This window comes from Eumetopias jubatus, unplaced genomic scaffold (assembly GCF_037043125.1).
Source record: "Eumetopias jubatus isolate StellerSeaLion01/CBP00866 unplaced genomic scaffold, mEumJub1_p1.0 scaffold_8, whole genome shotgun sequence".
Classification (NCBI taxonomy): domain Eukaryota; kingdom Metazoa; phylum Chordata; class Mammalia; order Carnivora; family Otariidae; genus Eumetopias; species Eumetopias jubatus.
In genome coordinates, this window is record NW_028274814.1 from 23881034 (window position 1) to 23904020 (window position 22987).

Below are 22987 nucleotides of genomic sequence, written 5' to 3' on the forward strand. Positions count from 1 at the left end.
AGCTATATGCAAACCAAAGATAAACCAATAGAAAAATTATATGAAAATCTTCTCAAAAGTAGGAAAAATATTTTCTATAGTAATAGAAGGTTCTATTTTTTCCATGAAAAAGTAATGATTAAAAAAGAACCCATTTCTGTATAACAAATATAAATTTGCCCACTACCTAACAGGTAGCACAAGAAACATAGATAAATAGCACAAGAAAACACAGATAAATCTCAAAAGACTGAGCCAAGAGTGAGGTATTTCAGAGAAGGTATTTTATCATCAGAACAGTATGGTTTCCTATATTTAAGATCTATTTATTATTTATTTTTACAAGTAGCAAAGTCCCTCCATTTTTTCTCAGCTTAATATACAGGGATATAAAAAGCTATTGATTTCACTCTGCCTCCCATCCCAACCTGAGTGGGGTAACAGGAAGCTGTGAGCTCAGAGCAGGCTCCTGATGCCAAGGTGGTTTCCTCTTTACCTCGGACTTAACTCTGGCACTCAAATCAGTCATCCTCTTGCTGATTTCTTTTCTGTCAAAGGAAACCAAGATACATTATTTGTATATTTGGGGTATTTGTTCAGCCAAGATCACTTTTTCTGTCAGCAAGTATAATTTTCTTGGCAACAGATATGGCTGAAAATCATCATGGAAAAACATGCCTTAACTAATTCATCAGACAAGTTTATCACTTTGGCTCCTGGCCACATTATCCTCAAGTATTTGAATACTTCTCTTTCTTCCATTTGTACAAACATTCCCACATAGAAACACACATACGAGTACAAATACACACATTCCCCCTGAATAATACAGCAGAGAGCTGGACCTTCTCTTAGCTCTATTAACAGTATATAGACTTTCTTCAAAAGCACAAGTATTGTGAAAATTATTTAAAAAGCATAATCATAAAACACATTTTCTGTCATTCTAAGCAATAAATTATTCCTTCAGCTTACTTTATATTATTTCATTATAAAATGACCTAACCAAATAAAATCTAGGTAGTACTATGAGTACAATGAAATATTACAAAGTCAATTTGAAAACAAAGGTGTACACATATGTGTACTAAGTACACATATACTTTACCAGTTTAAGAAAATCTATGAGTTTGTGAGCATCCTCCCCAGTAGACAGGTCTACAAAGTCCTTGGGAAGTCGGTAACTCAGATAGGGACTGGGTTGAACTGTCACTTCACTGTTTGTGCAACGGAAAGCTGGAGAATCCTTTACAAAGAAAAAAGGGGAAAGTCTGTGAGAAATTATCTTAAGTCTATTCTTCAAAGTGAAAAAGATACTAGTATAACAATTTCAACTTCATGTTCCCTTCTGTACTATGTAAGGAAGAAAGATTCTGAAGTAAAAGAAACACCAAGATTTTAAGAATATTTCCACACGTTCACTAAAAAATAAATACACAGTATCTGGAAACAATGTTCTCATGGAGAGCTATGGTCAATCCCTAAATGCTACCAGCCACTATTCACTGCGAATGGGTCATAGGTTCCTTAGTCCTTGAATGGGCCTGAGGCCTACGGCTAGTTCTCTCTGGCCTTGAGCAATCTCATGCAGGTCAGAGTGCTTTATCAATATTATCATTTTCTACAGGTGCATAGTTGGGAAGTACTGCCCTGGAGAATAAAGTTAATAGTGAGGGCAAGCAAGGGGCTTTGAATTCCTAACACTTTTGTGCTTCTCTTAGTCATGTAACTTACGTATTTGTGTATCTCTCTCAGCACCTATGGAAAACTGCAAATTTGAGTATCATATTTAACAAGTCTTCACATTCTTCAATGTACTTGCTTAGAGTCTTGCATTTAAATTTACATGCTGCCTTGTGCCAAAAAGGATTTCAGAGACGGAAGGCCTTGGGTTTGGACTTCATGGGTGGCAGGTATCTAGGTGAGGGATGGATGGTGTCCAGCAGATGGAGACAGGCCAGGAACTCGAGTGGAACAGGACCGTAGAGCCCTAGAAAGCAGGCCGTATCTTATGACAGACCACTCATCTGACAAATACTTAGGAACTACCCATTTTGCGCTGAACTTGTCCTAGGTATAGGAGATCAACTGGTAAACCAGACTGGCAGAAAGCCAATAAGTAAGCCAATAAATACAACGGCAAGATCATTTCAGATAGTTAAGAGGTGTTATAAAAACATAACAGGGTGCTATAGTAAGAGCAGAAAAACACAGGTCACTTCACAGGGGTGGTCAGGTAACACTTTGCTGAGGAGGGAACATGTGGACTGAAAAGTATGATGAAAGCAGCCCCGTGAGGCCCGGGAACTCAGATAGGGACTGGGCACAGCTTAGAAGGCAGTGGGCACAAGCAGAGCAAAGATCCTGAGGTGGGGCTTTGTAGCTGTGAGAACCAGAAGCCAGGTGTCTGTGGAGGGGAATAAGGATGGGGAGACAGGCAGGACATGACTCTGTGGAAAAGGCAGGAGCCTGCCCCTGTTTCTCTGTCATCCCCTGACCTCCAGTATAATGCTGTTTAAATTAAAAAGAAAGAAAGGATTTGGATCATAGAGTGAATTTTGTACAAACTGTTTCTATCCACTGTGTCCCTCGTATTTAAAAATAACCCTGTGCTGAATAATTTACATTCTCTTTCCTTGACATTCAGATTTAATGGCCCCCAAGTCTAAGATGCCAGCACACAAAAAAAATTCTTTCAGTCATTAATTTCACGAAAAATCAACCGTGCCTGACTCGTGCTAAGCCACACAGCTCTGTGGAGAACATGAGAGGTACTCCCCCTGTGCTCAGAAACTTACAGTCTGGGGCAGGACACGGGCGAGTACAACACAACAGGGCAAGAGCCATGACACGGAAAACAGCCATCTGAGCCAGATCTAGGAAAACAGGGCCAAAGAGGGCCCAGGCAGTGTAATGATGGAAAGAACTATTTCTGAGATAAGACAAAAGAAAAGATGCTCACACTGAAAGCAAGGGAGCAGCCAGAAAAGCAGGAAGAAACCCAGGAGGAGAGCGTGTATCACGGAAACCAAGGGAAGATGTGTGGTGAAAACACGGAAGAGGGTAACACGTTCAAATGTCACCGTGCCGCGTCCAGTGGTGCTCGCGGCGAGCCGGCAGAGCCATTGCCAAGAGCAGTTTCTGTGCAGCGGCAGGGCCGGAGGCTCACCGCGGCGGCCGGAGGGGTGGCCGGCGGAGGAAGCCGGCTGTGAGGCTGAACAGCTACTGAGCAGGGACAAAACAGCGTGAGTGCAGCTGGTATGACCCCATGGGTGTAAAAGTATGTGTGTATACGCACGTCTGCACAAGGTTAACTGAAGGGGTAAGGACTGCAATTTCCAGATGGTAGGATTTCAGGTCTTGCCTCTTCCTAATTTTGTTTTTTTTAAATGACTTGTAAAAATAAAAGTATTTTTTTTAAAGATATAAAAAACACAAAGATAACACATATGTAGTACAATCTCATTTATTTTATATGTATACAGGCATGTTATACATACCATAATGTACACCACGTACGGTTTAGAAAATATAAACCGTGGTTCTCAAGGTAATTCAGAATGCTCTTTAAAAATGGGCATGTATTACTTTTATAAGCAGAAAAGGGCAACACAAAGGTGTTGTTCAAAGTTGGGCTGTGAAGGTGAGGAGACAGAGAGAGTTGCTGGCTGAAGACATGAGGTTGAAGGAGCTTTGTCTCTTCGCACAGAAGGTATCTGAACACAGACCCGGCCGGTGGACAAGAAGAGAATGGGAAACAGGAAGGAGTGACTGGCAGCACAGGTAACAAGAGAGACGGTAAGGAACAGCATGCTGCGTGGGTGCCACTGTTAGACCGAGGAGGAGGGACAGAGGGACACTCATAGGTTTGAGGACAATTACACGAAGTCATTTCGCACCAGAGGATTCTCTTCTTGTGAGGAAGGATGTGGCATCATCTGCTGAGGGGAGGAAAGGGGTAACAGGCAAGGAGCTGTGAGGCGGTGCACAGAGGCGTGGAAGGCCACTGTGGGTGGAAGAGAAAGCTGGTGAGGCAAGCGCTGCAGGAGGGCCCCCTGATGGGGTCATGACTAGCACTATGACTATGATGAGACCCCAGGCTGGGCACCTGTACAGTTTCCCTCTCTCAGGGGTCAGGAGCCTGGGGCTAGGATCAGAGTCAACATATGAACTGACCCAGGGTCAAGACTCTTCCAGGTGAGGGCGCCTGGGTGCCTCAGTAGGTTCAGTGACTGCCTTCAGCTCAGGTCATGGGTCCTGGGATCGAGCCCCACATCGGGCTGCCTGCTCAGCGGCGAGCCTGCTTCTCCCTCTCCCTTTGCCTGCCACTCCCCCGGCTTGTGCTCTCTCTGACAAATAAATAAATAAATAAAATCTTAAAAAAAAAGAAGATTCTTCCAGGTGAATCACAATGCACGCACTCTCTTTGGTCACCTCCATGAGCTAGTTATCTATTAGTAAATCTGTGTTAGTTCCTAAAGAACAAGCGAGCAATTATTTAATGGATTACAAGGTTTCCTGTAATCCTTTTTTATCCTCTTACCTGCTCCAGAGCATCTCCTTCACTAAAATCACCTTTTAAGTTTCTTCCAGATATCAGTTCTTCCCAAGTAAACAGCAGTGAATCAGTTACTTCACCAAACGGATTAAAATCAATCAGCCACACCTTCCCCTAGAGTACAGACAGAAAAATTAGTAAGCACAGAATAAAAACAAACAAGTATGTCATCTGTCTTATCCAAAAAGATCATCTTCATATTATTTTACCCAGACAGTAATCTGAAAAATCTTGTAATTTATTTCAGAAAACAGTTCCTCCAGGTCCCAGGTGAGAAAGGATCACTTGTCTAAAGAAAGGAGTGCCAGATCCAGAGGGAAGTCTGCCAGTGAATGCCGAGAAGGGACCTAGGAAAGAAAAGCCCTGACAAAGGCAGATATGCCATCTCCTGCCTAAAATCACACAAGAATTCTAAGTCAAAAATCCAAGCAGGAGAAAGGACAATCTCACGGGAATGATTCCACCAAAATAGCATGACTGGAATGCTTTCAAGGGTGTCTGCAATTATCTTGCCTGAGGAAGCCAGGTGGAGGCAGGGAAGAGCCAGCAGATCCGAGGGCACCTTCCTTACCCTTGAGAGGCTGACGAAAAGGGGACTTAAAACACACACACACACACACACACACACACACACACACACACACACACACACACACACACACACACACACAGGAAAAACATAGGAAAATTCTCAGTTTTCTTTAATCCTAATGTAATATTTGCTTTGTCTGTATGATAGAGCTTGTGGCACTTGAAAGGGAAATGAAAAATATCAACCTTTAAAAGAAATTTCTATCTTCTGTTCTGAGTACTGGTGGGCAATCTGATAGGTTCTAGACTCAGGGAAAGAATACTTCTGACCTAGTTATACTGAGTTTGATTAGAATCAGGTGCATCTTAGTACATAAAGCAGCAGAGCACTGATACAACAGACCTGGGGAATCTGTGAAATCCTGCCAAGAGATTAAAGCCATATTTGATCACAAAGATACATGAGACATTTAGTAAATGTTTCCTTGAAACTTTTATCTTTGCTCCTCTTGATTTTTCTCCCTGAAACATTCATAAAATTATACCATTTTGCTGTTGATAATTAGTTTTTTGGGTAAATATGTAATGTCTTGATCAGATTTCAGTGTATAAAATTACATCCACCTAAGGAACTAGGCCGCTGAGCCAGCCTTATTAATCTCTAGCACTGCTTCTCATCTGGGTTAAAAGACAATTTTAAGAAAGATGAAACATCTTACTAGGACTAACTTCAAACATCAGAAACATCTAGTAAGTAGCCAAAAACCATTATAGGAAGTTTGGACCACATATTTTTTTGGTAAGTTGCCTATTATATACTACCCCCACCCCAGGAGAAAGCCTGTAACTCTTGCCACCTGAGCTGTTTTCTGACACAGATTCCACAACCACTTGTACAGTGTTTGTGTGAAATAATGTCAGCCATTAATCAATTCTTTGTGTGACGTTAGCTTTGCTTTAGGGTGATTACTAAGATGTCATTAACATATTGTATGTTACTTTAACAAAATGGTATTTTCTAACCTCCAAACCCTTTCTACTTGAGTTTTTATAACCAATAAAACCACCTCTTCATTAAAAGAGGGGAGGGAAACCCTATCATACTTGTTAGTAGAGGAATACTGAGTTCTATAAACTAAAAATATGCCATACTATATAAAAAACAAGCAAAACAAAAACAGATCACCACTGTTGGGACTGATAGCTGGCAGAGTTTGTTCTGTAGTTCAGAAGGCATCCTCTAGTTTACAAAGGAAAAAGAAACCAGCTATAATCAGGCAGGAAACTATCAAGATGAGGATTTTATACCTCTAACATGTTTTTTATGTAACATCTCAGGCACAAGACATCCTGAGAAATTCTGTTTTTAGGCCATCCATCAGAGAAGAGTGGGCACAGTGACCTTCCTAATACCTAACAACTAACCACCCCACTACCTGTCCAAAGAAATCTCTATGCACCAAACACTTACCAGGCATTGAAGCATAAAGCCCAGTAACACAAAATCTATTCCTTCAAAGAGCTCAGGCCAGAACACACACACACACACACACACACACACACACACACACACACACACACACTGCCATGTATACAGAACTGTTCACAGCACAGTCTGTAAAAGACTAGAAATAAGCTATGTGTTCATTGATAGGAAAATGGCTAAACAAACTATATAGTATATCCACGAAACTAAATACTATAGCATTGTACTATAGCACTGTAAGAAACTACAAAGCTCTCCAAAAATACAATGTTTTAGACAAATGTATATAAAGCAAAGTGCAGAGTATATATCATATACTAACTCTTGTGTATGAAAGATGGAAAAAGACAAGCATATTGCTTGTTTTTGCGTCAAGAAATACTGGAAGGATATATAAAAAACTACTAAAAGTATACCTGTAGGAGTATAGAGGAACACAGGTTAAGAGCAAGACTTTCTACATGTATTTTCATGTTGATTTAATTTTTGAGCAATGTGAATATATTCTCAACTAAAAAGTTTAAAACTCAGTAGGTTTTACAGAGCAGTGTTTGCCAGGGACTAGAGTGCAGGGAGGGTCATGAGGAAATTTGTGGCAGTGATGGAGTTCTACATGTTCCTTGGAGTAGTGGTTATACAATTGGATGGGTTTGTCAAAACTCATAGAACTGTACCCTAAAAAGGATTAATTTTACTCTGTGTAAATGATTTCTCAAAAACTCTGACCAAGAAAATTTAGTAGTTTTAAATGACTGAAAATATAGGGACACCTGGGTGGCTCAGTCAGTTGGGTGTCTGGCACTTGATTTCAGCTCAAGTCATGATCTCAGGGTCATGGGATCGGGCCCCACATCTGGCTCTGCGCTCAGCGGGAAGTGTACTTGGGGTTCTTGTTCTCCCTCTCCTCCTGCCCTTCCCCCCTACTTGTGTGTGTGCACACTGCCTCTAAAATAAATTTTTTTAAAAAATGATTGAAAATAAATGAAAACTCTAAAACATAAGATACTATGAAAAAAAGAATACAAAGAACTGAAATTACCAAATGGAACCTACAGATATAAAAAAATATAGCTAATACAACTTAAATTTAGTGAGAGGTTAAATGTATCCAATCGGACACCGCTGAAAGAGAACTAGTGAACCAGAAGACATATCTGAGAAAATTACACAACACAGTACAGGAAAGAAAGGAGGTAGAAAACAAGAAGTTGAGACACATGAAGATAAAATGAGATGTGCTAACATTCTTCTAAACAGATTTCCAAAGGACAGAAGACAGAAAGAAAGAGGTAACATTTGAAAAGATAGCTGAGAGTTCTTCACAACTGACAAAGGAAACGAATTCTTAGATTTAGGAAGTATTCAAAAAAGACAAAAGAAAAGGGAAAAAAAAAACCCGCCAACAAAGGAGCAGTGTCTTCAATATGCTGAGACAACAGAACTGGTCAACCAAAAATTCTATACCCAGCTAAGCCTGTCATCCGTACATTAAAGCTATTAAACAAATTTTCCAGCCAATGGCTGAGGGAATTTCTACTAAAGGATATACTACTAAAGAGAAACTGGATCAAAAAAGCAGTGGTAAGAAGCACTGGTAAGCAAAGAAAGTGAAAATCAACAGTCATGACTAATTTAGGGATATTAAATACAAAGTAAACTAAAAATCAGAAATCACATGCACTGAGAATTTGTTCTAAGGTCCTTGTATCATGAGGGCAACAGGAAGTGAGATTAACTTTTGAATTTATTAAGTAGCCACCTTAAGATTTAATGATAAAAGATTTAAGTGGGGGGGGGAAGGGTACAGTGGAAAGAATAAAGAAAAACCAGTAATATAAATGAAAGGAGTTGTAAAACAAAAACATAGAAAAGCAAATTGTAAACTCAAGATAATATGGTGTAAAACAGGGGCCCCTGGGTGGCTGAGCTGGTTGGGCATCTGCCTTCAGCTAGGGTTATGATCTCCAGGTCCTGGGACTGAGCCCCATGTCAGGCTCCCAGCTCGGCGGGGAGTCTGCTTCTCCCCTCCCTCTGCCTCTCCCCCTGCTTGTGCTCTCTCTGTCTCTGTCTCTCTCTCAAATGAATAAATTTTTAAAAAGTCTTTAAAAAAAAAGGTGTAAAACATTCAGATATCAAATACAATAATATATGCAAACTACACTCACTGTTAAAACCAGAAATTGTCAGTGATTAAAAAAACAAAACCCAGCAATATTCCACTTACAAGATACATGCACACACCTAAAACCTCACAGTTAAAAACAAAAGGAATGAAAAAGGTAAATTCTAAAACCAAAAGAAAACTGTAGTAACACTATTAATATCAGACAAAACATACTTTAATGCAAAAACCACAAAAGCATTCTTAGAGATAGAGATGGTCACTCCCTAGTGATAAGAATTCACTGGGAAAACAAAACCATTATGAACATATGTTCTTGTCTAAGACCATAACCTCAAGTATGTAACACAAAAACTGACAGAATTCAAAAGGAGGAGATTTTACATTTTAACATACCCTGTTCAATAATTGATAAATTAAGTAGACCAAAAATTAGGGAAGATACAGATTTTTTTTCTGGTTTTTAGAGTTAAAAAAAATTTTTATATGGAAAAGTTTAAACATATACAAAGTAGACAAAATATAAAGAACCCCAAATACCTATCACTCAGTTTCAACAATTATCTTGTTGAACCCCACAGTCAATCTTATTACATCTATATTCCATCCATTCCTTTCAAACCTGTATTATTTTGAAGGTCTTCTCAGACATCATTTCATTCATAAGATACAAAAAGATTTTCACAATTATTATTACCAAGGTTAATCTAACAAACATCTACAGAATACTTCACACATTAGTTGTAATTTTTCAAACACACATAGAAGAGTGACAAAAAAGTGGCCAAGTTACAAAGCCAATCTCAACAATATCAAAGACTCAAGATCAGACATGTTTAGTCCTTACAGCAATGAAATTAGTAACACAACAATAGCCATCACTAAAAGAATACATAAGGAGACTAATAATTTTCAAGTCTCTTAAATAGTTATTCTAAATTCTAGTTATGTGTTGTCTTCACTTAAGGAGCTCCTTAAAATACATATACCAAGGCTTCCTCCCAGACCTACTGAGTGTATGGGCCGTCTTTGACACATGTGATAGTTAGAATCTCTCAACACTGAGTCAACTGGCCCAGCTGCAGTAAGAGAAGTAGACACATCAAAACATATCCAAATTCAAACATACTTCAGTTCCATTGCATATGAGAGACCACCATAAGAGTTCATTTTCTACAATAGTCATAAAACCATATATTCAACAAAGTACCTAACAAACACTGATACAAGTGCCACCAAGTAAATACAATGTGTTTTACATCATGGTTTAAATCGCTTCTCAGAAACTGTCAGCATGCTTATATTGGCATGTTTCTCACTTTAAAAACATGCAACTACTTTCAGTTCTGTTAGATCATAGCAGTAATTACTTCTGTACATGTCCAACTTCACTTAAGGCATTTATGTAACTCTTTCACCAAACTACACATTTGCACTGACCTGCCAGCAATAGTGAATCAAAGCAGATCTGGACATTTTTCAGGGAAATATTGAGAGACCTTGGCAAATTCCAAATTTTTAAATGCCATTAAATACAATTGCATTAAAATATAACTGCTTCAGTTTTAATATCTATAAAATGAGAATAACACATACCTCACAAGGTTAGATAGATAACCTGAGTTAAATACAAATAAAGTTCTTCTGAGCTGCATATTAGGGTAACAAGCTAGGTTTACTCACTCACTAATTGGCTGATTTGATTGCACTTACAACCAGGCCAATTCCCTGGAATGTTTAAGTCTCGAAGATAAGCTCCTTGTAGGTCAGGAGACCATCTTGTTGAAAGTTTTTTGGTAGAAGCATGGCGTCTGACAGGACGGGCTCCCTATAAATGCTGGCTGTGTGAGTGACTGATGTGACCAGTGTCTACCGGTTAGAAGCAGAGCGGAGCCTAGAGCCTAGGCTCCTGTCGATCAGCTCCGGTTTCTACCCATTCCATCACATCAGCTTCCCATCCTTTCTCTAAGGTTTGTTTCCACTAGACTGAAAGTGCAAAGTAACATCCCTCTTCCTTACCACATCTCAATTTATAACTCCTCTTTCTAGCTCTTAATAGACACTCTCACCCTTGAAGACACAGAGGTGAAAACAGAGTAAGTGATGTCTTTTGGCTAAAAAGAGGCAAGTCAACAGTTAACAGTTATCTGGGGACATGACCATATGGCCATATCCTTTCGTCCAAAAAATGATTCAAAGGTATCACAACAGTGAGGCTGATATGAGCTTGGAGAGGGAACGAGAAATACGTGGGTCACATTTGGAAAACAGTGTCACATATTCTGAAAACACACCTGCTGTCTTCTCAACAGCTAAGTCAAGAAGCACTAATCACAGGACATTTAGTGACCCAAATTTTTTTTAAAAGATTGCACGTCTTGATAATGAAACCTCTGCTTTAGGATTAATGAAGTCAGGTTTTTGTTCTCTTTTTCATTACACAAGTTTCCATCACTTGTAAGATTTAAAGAATAAGCGAATCCTCATCTTCAGTCTATAGATAAAAGTGATTCCAATCGTGCTAAAGATCTTTTAGTTGACTAAAACTAATTATCTAAATATCAAAAGACAAACTCCTGGCCACACTTAAGTGTGCAAACTAAACTATTTTAAGCAGGCACAGACCCCTCACAAAAGTGGAAAGGCAGGACATAAAGTAGCCATTTAGCCATCTGTTAAATTAATAAACCCCAATCTACAAAACGATTGAAGGTATGTCTCCCAATGTTAAGTATATGTTAAGGGAGATTCTTGACCACTGTGACTTTCAAACACCTTAGCTGGTTTGAGAAAGTACTTTTTAAGCAGTGGGCCCTCACATACATAATGGCTATACACTCTATAAGCCCTGATTTTAAAACATATCAGATAATTGTTACTTACCCTACTGTCTCTATATATATCGAACACAACTGTGAAGGAGAAAAAACTCAAAGTTAACAATGAGCTACTATTTTCATGATCTAAGCCTCCTTTTGAAAATTAAAATTAATATCATTAGTTACTCAAATAGCAGAATGTAAGTACCTTAAGAACGTCATGCTTCTAAATCTCAAAATTTTTAAAAATGATAAGGTAGCCTACAATATTTTATGTATATGATTTTGTTTTCCTTTTTTCTACCCTCAGCCATAATCCTTTATACAGTTGATCCTTAACCAATGCAGGGGTTAGGGATGCTGACTTCCCTGCAGAGTTGGAAAATCCATGTTTAAGTTTTGACTTCCCTGAAACTTAACTACTAACAACCTACTGTTGACCCAAATCCCTACCAATAACATAAACAGTCAATTAACACATATTTTGTGTATTATATACTGTATTCTTACAATAAAAGTAGAAAAAAGAAAATATTAGTAAAGTCATAAGGAAAATATATTTACAGTCCTATACTGCATGTATCAGGAAAAAAAAACCACATATAAGTGGATTCATGCAGTTCAAACATGGGCTGTTCAAAGGTCAACTGTATTTAAAACTTCAAACCAAACACATCATCTCAATGAATTCACCACTATATACAAATTATATGTACTAGTGAAAAAAACATCAATCACTTAACTCATTTGATGAGGAATAATCGATTTCAGTAAAATCTGTAGTAGGAAAGCATAAAATCTACCTGTGGTTATGGCATGATTAATCTTTTTTAAAATCAAATCTGCCGGGCGCCTGGGTGGCTCAGTTGGTTAAGCGACTGCCTTCGGCTCAGGTCATGATCCTGGAGTCCCTGGATCGAGTCCCGCATCGGGCTCCCTGCTCGGCGGGGAGTCTGCTTCTCCCTCTGACCCTCCCCCATCTCATGTGCTCTCTCTCTCTCTCATTCTCTCTCTCAAATAAATAAATAAAAATATTTAAAAAAAAAAAAAAATCAAATCTGCCATAGAACCCAGGTTTGGCAAGTAGAAATCAACTCTCTTTCATATACAATATACTTTCTTAAAAACAAGTCGCAAAATGTTTACCTTGTAACTGGTACTATCTGATCATTCAAATAAAAAATCCAGAAAAGTAGATCAGTCAACTGAGCTAATTTAGTCTGAATAACACAAGCATTTTGTTCTCTGTAGATAGACCCTTTGAAATGAATATCTAAAATGATAAGAGAAGTAACTGCCTCAGTATTAAAAAATGATTAAAATAAGGTAAAATTAACATGCCAACCATCAGTAATACCAAATAGTAATACAGCAAAATGCTTAAAAACAGTGTTTCGAATCCAGTTTTAAATCTGCGTGGGTAGCTCAGTCGGTTAAACATCTACCTTTGGCTCAGGTCATGATCTCAGGGTCCTGGTATCGAGCCCCACGTCGGGCTCCCTGCTCAGTGGGGAGTCTGTTTCTCCCTCTGCCCCTCCCCTCGCCGGCACTCTCTCTCTCTCAAATAAATAAATTCTTTTAAAAAAAAATCTGCACCACCATGAAATAAGGTTCAGTAATATGTACTTCATTTCACTGGGTCAATAAAAAATACTCACAGTCTTCATCCAAGAATTTGTACTGTATGTGTTTCTTAAAAAAGTCTTGTATGCATCTGCAAATCTCTTCCTTTTGTTTAGAAATATGATCATAGTACTGTGTATAGTCCCTTTGAGAAATACCTGACAAGAAAATATTTTATATCCATTGTTATATAACATTCTTTTCAAAAACACCAAAATGTAATTTAAACATCTTTTTGAGAGAATCATTAAAGTAGATCAGAAGACCAATCAGATGAATATTGCATAATACATGATTCAGCATTTTATAGAGATAAAAACTTATCAGCTGTAAAAAGTTATCCAATCATATGGATAGATATATCCTAAGTTCCATATTGTCATGCATTCTTACTTTAGAAAGAACTCAGTCATAAATACGTTTATAATGTAAAAAATGAAAGAAGCAATTTTAAACCTGCATACAGTCAATTGCCTCTTCTTTGATTTTTTTCCAACAAATTTTCTACAAATTGGTATTCTTTTCCACTTTTCTTTGGGAAACTTCAAATATTCCACATGTCTTCCTATTCATATTGTATTTCATAGAAATAGGCTTTTTTCCTGTTCACACATACTACCCTACCTTCACAAGCCTGATGTTTCAAGCCATGGAAAAGTAAACATTCCTTTCTTCACAGTGACTTGATGATTTTATTACAAATACACTAAAGGGATTATTGTAAAAACTCCCTCAATTTGCTCTAGGCCTAGGAAAGTTTTCCGCTCTGAAAGAAGGGCTTCCACCCTATTTCTTAATCAATGCCAATATGACTCCCTTCCTTAGCTCTACTTGTATTGCAGTTTCTCCAGGAATATCTAGCAATACGATAAACTCAAACATCCCAAGTTCCTTTTAGGTAAGTTAACAGATGTCAACATCACATTCACTAAATAGTGCTGATGTGGGGCACCTGGGTGGCTCAGTCGGTTAAGCGTCCGACTCTTGGTTTCAGCTCAGGTCATGATCTCAGGGATGTGAGGTTGAGCTGTGCATCCGGCTCCACGCTGGGCGTGGAGCCTGCTTAACATTCTCTCTCTTTCCCTCTCTAAAAAAAAAAATAATAAAAAAAAAATAAAACTTTTTTTAAATAATAAATTTAAAAAAATTTTTTTAAATAGTGCTGATAGGATTCTATTCAAATCACACTTTTCTTGGTTACTGCATGGAAAACATGCAAAGACAAAAAAAAGCAGACAATCTTCAATACTTAACTCGAGTACATTACAGCAAACAAAATAATAATCTGAGAGGAAGAAAATGGGTGGCTTTTTAAATAATGCACTTATCTGTCCACATATTTCCTCCTCTTGTTAGAATAATAAACACTGTTCCAATAATAGAAATAAAAATCCCCAAACTTGGCTTTTTATGCTGCTTAAAATAAGTAGTGTGTGTTGCTAATAATTTGTAGGAAAGTCCCAAAGAGAAAGCAGGTAACATGATACATAGCCGAAACTGGGAATGGCCAAGACCATCACTTTCATCTCCAGAATCCAGACAGACATGATTAATGCACAAGATACTTTTCTGTGGAAATTGAATATGGCCTCAGGAGCATTATCAATATAGAATTCCAGAGAGTCACTACCAATTGGCCAGAGGTAGCATCTGAGATAAAAACTGATTAGTACCCTCTCCTAATTACCTAATTACTAGAAATTCACTTCCATCAAAAGCTTCTCTTCTTGGGGCACCTGGCTGGCTCAGTTGGAGGAGCATGCAACTCTTGATCTCAGGGTCATGAGTTTGAGCCCTACGCTGGGTGCAGAAATTCCTAAAAATAAATAAACTTTAGAGATGCCCAGCTGGCTCCGTGGGTGTAGCACATGACTCTTGATCTCAGGGTTGTGAGTTCCAGCCCCATGTGTGGTGTAGAGTTTACTTAAAAAAAAAAAAAAAGTAAAATAAATAAACTTAAAAAGAAAAAAAATCTTGTCTTCTTTTAATGGGTAAAAAAACTCACCAATAAGCTTGTTTTCCTTTACAAAACATCGGAACTCAGCCCCAGGAATTAATTCACACCATTTTCGAAGAACAAGCTGTAGAAAGAGGAAAAATGTAACAAGGGAATGTTTACTGGTCTAAAAGACAATTTTATGCCAAGAGTATATTTTAATAATTGCCAATATCAAATAGTTTGGAAGAAAAGGCATCATAAACCATTCTTATCATGCGATGTAGGGGACAGATTTATTAATCTAGTAAGTGGGGGAAACGCTGTTAAAATTCGTTATGACAAAATGCACCTTTGTCATTTATTTATCACTTTGAGAGTTCTGACATAATATACAAATCCAAGGATGATGAAGTCGAATCCCATCATCATTGTGTATAGTTGCCCCATAATTATTTATGTTCTTCACCCCTTTAGGTATATCAAAAAATAAAAGGATATTGTAATTATCTACCTTAGCACCACTGTGTAATACTCTAATAAAATTATAATTTATCACTAAAAATCACTATAACCCTCCCATGATTTTGCCACTACTTAAAAGGAAAACAATTCTACAACTGGCCCAAGTCATAAATGGGTTCTACTACTACAATTAATTATTATGTACAAATTCTCATATACTACTGAATTGCTACAATTTTATAAATACTATAGTTGACAAATTTATGCTTCTGAGTCTGTTTTTAAAATGTTCTTTGAAGAAAACTAGTCCTACTTTTGTGAAGTATTAATTGTAATAAGTGGCCAGTGCTTCCGGCCTCCCTTATGCTGGCATATACTTCTTTGCCCTTTAAGACCTAAGAGATGGAACTTAAATTACACTAAGCCCCATTCCTGGAATAACCTCCAGTGGGCTCAGTATCCTCCCTTCCCATACCATGTGCTCCCAGTTTCTTGCACCTAGCATTCCATAGTATGCACATACATACCAAGTTGTACTATAATTTGATACAAGTCTCTCTTCCCTCCTAACTAGCAACTCAGCAAGGGCAAGAAACTGGGTCTTACTTATCTTTATGTTCCCAGCACAAGTAGGTAATACCTAGCAGGTGCTTAAAAAATGTTACAAAACAAAACTGTCAATATATAAGATACACAGCCACTAAAAATCCTGATATAAAAAAATAGTTAATGAACTGGAAAAATACACTGTAAGTGAAAAACAATGGTATGCATGGTATTTTATGAAGAGAGTGTATATATACACATACATACACACTTATCTCAGGAAAGGGAAGTTAAATGCCAAAATGCTAATACTGAGGGTATATGTGGGTGGTAAGTTCCTCATATTTTCTTGTACTTCTTAATTTTTGATAATAAATTGCTTTTCTTAAAAAAAAAACAAACTTATACTGTTAAAATATGCCTAAGATTTTAAAATGCACTGATTTCAATTTTCAATTTTGTAAGCTCTTAGTCAAGATTTCTATGTGCTGTATTTTTTAAAAAGAAGCTAATTATTAAATGAAGAACTAAAAAACTAAAAATGTACACAGTTGTCATCTATTAAAAGCTGATACTGGCAAATATAGTTTTTTAGGGCTACAGTAATTTTTATTTAAGCAACAAAGAAATAAGTAATTGTTATAAACTAACATTAATTTTTTGGAAAATCTGCATAATCTTTACTGAAATAATATTTTGGACAGGTAACGCATACATTGTGTAGTTGACTGAAAAAACACATAAAGGTAAAACGTGAATTATACCCCCCCGACCCTATCCAGCCCCTCTGTCCTCCTCTGCAGAGGTAACCAGTGCTGTCAATTATTCATATAGCTTTCCAGAAGTAATCTACAAATAAATGAGCATGGAGCACATGTATATATCTTTTTAAATACACAAAGAAGGAATAGACCCTATACAGGATTCTGCTTGCAACTTTTTTTCATTTTAATTATTCTAAGAATATCACTTTCCTGAGCTTTTAAAACACTGAGTTTTAAAAATCCTATGCACTAACATGATAATGGCATAGTCCCAAAAACGCAACAAAAGAGCAAACTGCTGGTGAAATGAATCTTGGGGATAAAAGATGACATTTCAAACAAAGATTATGGCAAGACTCGAGAAATAATCTTCATCATTTTGTGTTTTCCAGCACTAAGTGATAAGACACAGCAGGTGTTTAACAGATGTCTGTTCAGTGAAACAACAGATATGAATATAATATATACATATAAAGAATGTTATAAAAATGTTTAATGATTGGGACTATGCTCATGCTATGCTATTAAGTCAAAAAAACCTTCACAACTGGTACGTAAAAAGCTCAATTATAAGTGCTAAAAGATCCAGTTTGGTGGCCTGGTAAATAGTAAATGAACTGTTCTACAAACATGGTATAATCACAGACGATATACCAATATACATTCAACACACTAAAAATTGCTTGATATAGAGAGTCAGTGGGCAACTTTTGAAAGCATGTGTATACAAAGGTGATGAAGCAAACAATGAATTTTTTTTTAAATGAAGGATTTTTTTTTTAAAAAAAGACCACTGGACTAATTCTAATTGGTGTTACAAATCCAAAAATGCAAATGGTTTGCAATTATGGAGCAGGATGACCACTCTCTTCAACAAATCATGAGCTGTCAAAGTTTTCAAAAGTATTACATTCTGACGATCCAAGTGCAAGAAGAACCAGGAGTAGTGGTAAGGAAGAGTCCTATCAGGGATGTAGCTGAAACGTGGAATCAAATTCACTCGTAACAGCTGATGAGTAGTTACTTGAGTCCAAGAACACGACCCATTTCAGGGAGGCATACGGGTGGGTGGGGGGAGGATATACCTTCAAACTAGGAAAACATGGAATACAAATTTGGGTTTGCTATGTTTGAATTCTTATTGCTATTTCTAAAAATGTTTTCCACTATCCTTTCAATCTAACTTCTGATGTAATTTGTAAAATGAGTGAACAACAACAAAAAAAAAGTAAAAAGGTCCACTGGGCCTAAATGGTAAAATTGGGGATGATTATTTTTCTTCATATACCAGGTTAAAAAGCTTACCCAGCTTAAGCCAGATGATGGGTATAAGGTATTTGTTTTATTACAAAATACGTACATTCTATAGTATGTATATACTGTGTATACGTGTATATATATTCATTTATACATATATTTTTTACATATTTAAAAATTCAGTGGCTCTAGGTTCCCAGAGAAATTGATCCAAAAAGTTTTATTCATTTTGCTTAAGAATAGATAGCAATTTCCAACACATCTTCATCTAGGATTATCAATTTCAAGACTTAAAAAATAAATCCTTACCTCATATTCTATACAAGGATCTGGAGAATCATCAGTACAATGAATAAATCTTTAAGAGAAAAAAAGGCAATTGAACATTTTTTTTTTTTTGGTGCCAGTTTATGTACACACATTACTTATATTCAATGAGATATGTGTAAGGTATTACTGGAAGAATCCAGGAACAGGAGGCTAATTCAAATCCAATGAGCATTTATTAAGCACTATCCAACACCAGATGTTAGCCAAGGCACCCCGAAATGGTATTTCACTAGTCCTCAAAACCACCATATAAGCTACTATTATCTCCATTTTTCTGTCAAAAAACAAAGAAACTTAGACCCAGAAGCCACCAAATCTAGTGACCAAGCCAGGACTAAAACTCAGATTGTCTAAATACAGATTCCAAATGAAGGCAGGATGGTACTGCTGTTCTCTAACCCTCATTGCCTTCTCTGTGGCTAAACCAGAAGTCTACTTCTCTGCTGACCTTACCTGTACCATCTAAAGCCACACAAAGTTAATCCAATCCTTACCCTGCATGCCATTTAAAAAAATATTTGATAGTACTCATTCCTTCATTAAGTATACTGCTTCCCCCTCTAAAAGTCCTCCATTTCCTGAACAATTTTTCATATATTTTCTTTTTTTTTTTCATATATTTTCTAAATGCCTCCCTATGCCAAGGACTGGCTAGGCACCAGAAATGCTAAAATGACCTGAGTCTCTTGTTCTTTAGGACGTTAGTCTGGTGGGGAAAGCCTAACAAGTAGACAAAGAAATTCAAACCACTGAAAGCACATAAAAATACTCTGATAGCACAAAGGAAAAACTGATTAGCTCTCTGCTGTGGGGGGGGAGGGGATGGAAGGTGGCAAGTCAAGAACGCTTCATTCAACAGGAAGGGAAGGGTCCACATTTAAGGCAAAGGGAAGCATGCACTAAAGCAGGACGAGAAATGAGAACTGTCACGCTGTATGCAGAGAACTACGACGGATTCGTGCTGATGGGAGTGTAGCGCGCAAGGAGAACCATGGGAAGAGGAGGTTAGATCTTGCACATTGCTGGTGGGAATGTAAGCTGGTGCAGCCGCTGTGGAAAACTGTATGGAGTTTCCTCAAAACAGTAAACGCAGAACTACCATATGATCCAGTAATTCCACTAATAGGTATTTACCCAAAGAAAACAAAAACACTAATCAAAAAGCTTTATGCACCCCTATCTTTATTGCAGCATTATTTATAACAGCCAAGATATGCAAGCAGCCTAAGTGTCCATCAACAAATGAATGGGTAAAGCAGATATGGGGTATGTTAAACAAACAAACAAAAAGCAGAAACAGACTCATATTTATAAGAAAGAGACTCATAAATACAGAGAACAAACTGGTGGCTGCCAGAGGGGAGGGGAGTGGGGGAATGGGCAAAAACGTGAAGTGGGGTGGGAGATACAGGCTTCCAGTTACAGAATGAGTAAGTCGCGGGGATAAAAGACAGCACAGGCAATCTAGTCAGTGGCACTGGAAGAGTGTTGTATGGGGACAGATGGCAGCTACACCTGTGGTGAGCATAAAATACAGACTTGTTAAATCACTATGTTTTACACCCAAAACTAATGTAACATTGTGTTAACTATAATCCAATTAAAAAAAAATGACACTGAAGAGAAATTTTCGATAAAGAGGGGTATCCAGATTGTGAAGGGTCTTGTTTGTCTCTCTAGGGAGGCTGTACGTTATATATACACTGGGGAGCTAAAAGTTTCTAAACATGTGAGGGCTTTAGGACTACCACTGTGACAACGGTACTGGATAGCTGGGGGGGGGGTGGAGGGGTGGCAAGTAGGGAGGCAGAGAGAGACCAGTTAGAAGGCTCGGTGCAATGGCCTTGGGGGGAGATAAGGGTCTAGCTGCTGCAGTGGGAGTCGGGGAGGAGAAAAGCACTATATAAAGATATTCAGGAGGCAAAGCCAATATTGCCTGGCACCATGTTGAAAGTGAGGGATGAGGGAGAGAGGTAAGGATGACTGAGGTCTGGTTTCGATGACTGGCTGGGCAGTGATGGGAATGCCATTCACTGAGACTAAGAGAAAAGCAGGTAACGGGTGAGGGAAAGACGGGAGAGAATTATGTTTGTATGTGGAGAGTTGGAGACATCCTGGGAGAAGCGCACAGAAATGTCTAGGAAGCAACCAAAAATAAGGAAACTCAAAGAGAAGGAGGCGTTGAAGACAATTATCTGGAGGTAATCACATAGGTTTAAGAGCCGGTGGAGGAAGTAAATAGAAGCGTCACCTCCGGCAGATGACAGAACCTTGGAGAATACCAACAATTAAAGAGTGAGCAAAACTTGCAGTCGAGAGACATTTTCATTAAAAAGAAAAACCCCACATATAGAAAACAAAAAATACTTTTAAAGACCTCTTAAGCAATTTACAAGTAAAAGTGAGTTTGAAAAGCTTTTCAATTCCCCTGAATATTTCATTAGGTTGGAATTCTCTATAATCATTTGTAGTTTATACTACAAACAACAATTCCAATTTATTTGATTGGCTGAGATTCTCAGAAAAAAAACTTTATTCCTACTAACAACTGGGCATGGGTTGATATAATCTGAATTACAAAGAAAAGTACACCCAACGTGCTTTGTTGAAAAGCAATGGGCTTTCTCTGTATTAATGAACATGCACCAATAATCCTATGAGAAAGTGCTACTAATATCAATGTTTATCACATGAGGATACCAAGGCTCTAAAAGGTGAGAGATCAAATAAGTGGTAGGGAGGGCACTAAACCCGCAAGGATGGAGGTTCTAGAGCTGCTGTTAGGGGCGCCTGGGTGGCTCAGTCGGTTTAGCGTCCGACTCTTGATTTCGGCTCAGGTCATGATTTCAGGGTCATATGATTGAGCCCCACGCTCAGTGTGGAGTCTGCTTGTCTCTCTTGCCCTCTGCCCCACCCACCGCCTTGCGCACGCGCGTTCTCTCTCTAAAAAAAGAGCTGTTGTTAAAGCTTTTGGATTTCAGCTAAAAAAACAAAACACCATAAATATCAGATGCATCTAAAAAAATGTCCTTGATCATCTTTAATAGTTCCACATAATAAATTTTTCATTTCAAAAGATTCCTTGCCTTTTTTTCCTAGTTTAAGTCTACACATTTTAATTGTAAAAAACTGCTATTTTATGAATTCTTTTACCCTTAAAACAGATATATACTTTTATCCTGACTTTTAATTTTGAGGAATTAAAAAATACATAAAAGTACAAAGTGCACATGTATTGCTTTTATAAGAAGCCTATTCAAGTTTACTTTAGAAGTTAATATTTTATGTTTTATACACAAATATGGAATTACTGTGTTGTACACCTGAAACTTAAATATAACATTATACCAATTATACCTCCATAGCAAAAAAAGGGAATATTTTGGCTTCCAACTAACCAAAAGTTCATGATCAATGATAAAACTGAACTGTCTCTCTTTTCTTAATTTAAAAGTATCTAAAACATACAGGTAGATGGAAGGAGAGAAATGACAAAGGAACTTGAATAAATAAAATAACAGGGCATTATCTTAATGGTTAGTGTAGTAGCAGAACTACTACCATTCTCATATTTGAAATGTGACTTAATCATGTGGGTGCTGTAGTTTTTGTAAATCTGGTAACAGAGGATAGTTACTATGATTCTATAAAGAACAAGGTGGATTAGTATTCTATATCTACCTATTTTTAAAATACTGCAGGAAACCCAAAAGGCACAATTCCAAAACACAAATCTTCATTGTCTAATGTCTTTAATGCTTCGGTATTCCTACAAATACTGATTTCAGCCCTTGGTTAATCTTCATATTGCTACTTTAAAACAGGTATACATTTTAATGCATATTTGCATTCTCCCATCCTATAACATTTATTTTTTAAGTGTTGATTGGTTTAACATTTAATGTTAGTTTAAAAGCCTGGTTAGTTTCAGAAAGTAGAAGTGAGAATGTCTTTGGTATGTGAAATTATTGTGTAAGGCTTTTTCTTATTAAGATGATTAACCAGATGGCCCGGTACAGTTCTTGCAAGAGAAGAGTGCAGAGCCAACTAGTTAAGCCTGAATGTAAAGGTCAATAATAGCATTTTCAAGAGCTCAGCTGAAATACTGCAAAGAACGCTGTGTGTGAATATTTAGGTTCCATTTACATTCTGGAAAAGGTAGGTTTAAAAAGCAAAAATGAGTTAAGATAATCAGGGTACTAACAACACTGGAATTTTTACAATCCTTATATATAAATTAATGGACCTAAAACTTGTTCTAAGAGTCTCCATTCTCTTTATGAGTTTAATTAAAGCACTTCCTTTATATTATCTTTGAGACTTCTGTTATTTTAAATTCATACAGCTCTACTTCCTCCTCCCGTCTGCTGTCTCACCTTGAGGCATGACGTACTGTTTTCTCATGGTCTTGTTATTTCTACATGAGCGCCTATTTGGTGTGGCTCATTTCTCTGGGGGTCCCACAAGGCCTGGGTTGTGGAGTCTTCCCAGAGCCCTTTGTATTTGCACCTTCTCGGTGTCTCAAGGGTAAAAATGACTGGAGGACTGATTTTACATTAATTTCTTAGTTA

General features: G+C 37.5%; 1 protein-coding gene across 2 annotated transcripts in view; it reads right to left on the bottom strand.

Annotated features, from left to right (window-relative positions):
* Window positions 1-241: 241 nt before the first annotated feature.
* CDC123 (cell division cycle 123) overlaps window positions 242-22987 on the bottom strand; it is a 57198-nt gene continuing 34452 nt past the window's right edge. The window contains exons 7-13 of one of the 2 annotated variants that reach the window (XM_028114598.2): window positions 18396-18444; window positions 15124-15199; window positions 13154-13276; window positions 11560-11588; window positions 4523-4651; window positions 1088-1225; window positions 242-527 (exon numbers count right to left, since the gene is read on the bottom strand). In XM_028114598.2, the coding sequence (XP_027970399.1) occupies window positions 501-527; window positions 1088-1225; window positions 4523-4651; window positions 11560-11588; window positions 13154-13276; window positions 15124-15199; window positions 18396-18444 (571 nt within the window). In that variant the 3' untranslated portion in view covers window positions 242-500. The other variant, XM_028114599.2, reaches the window with a different exon arrangement.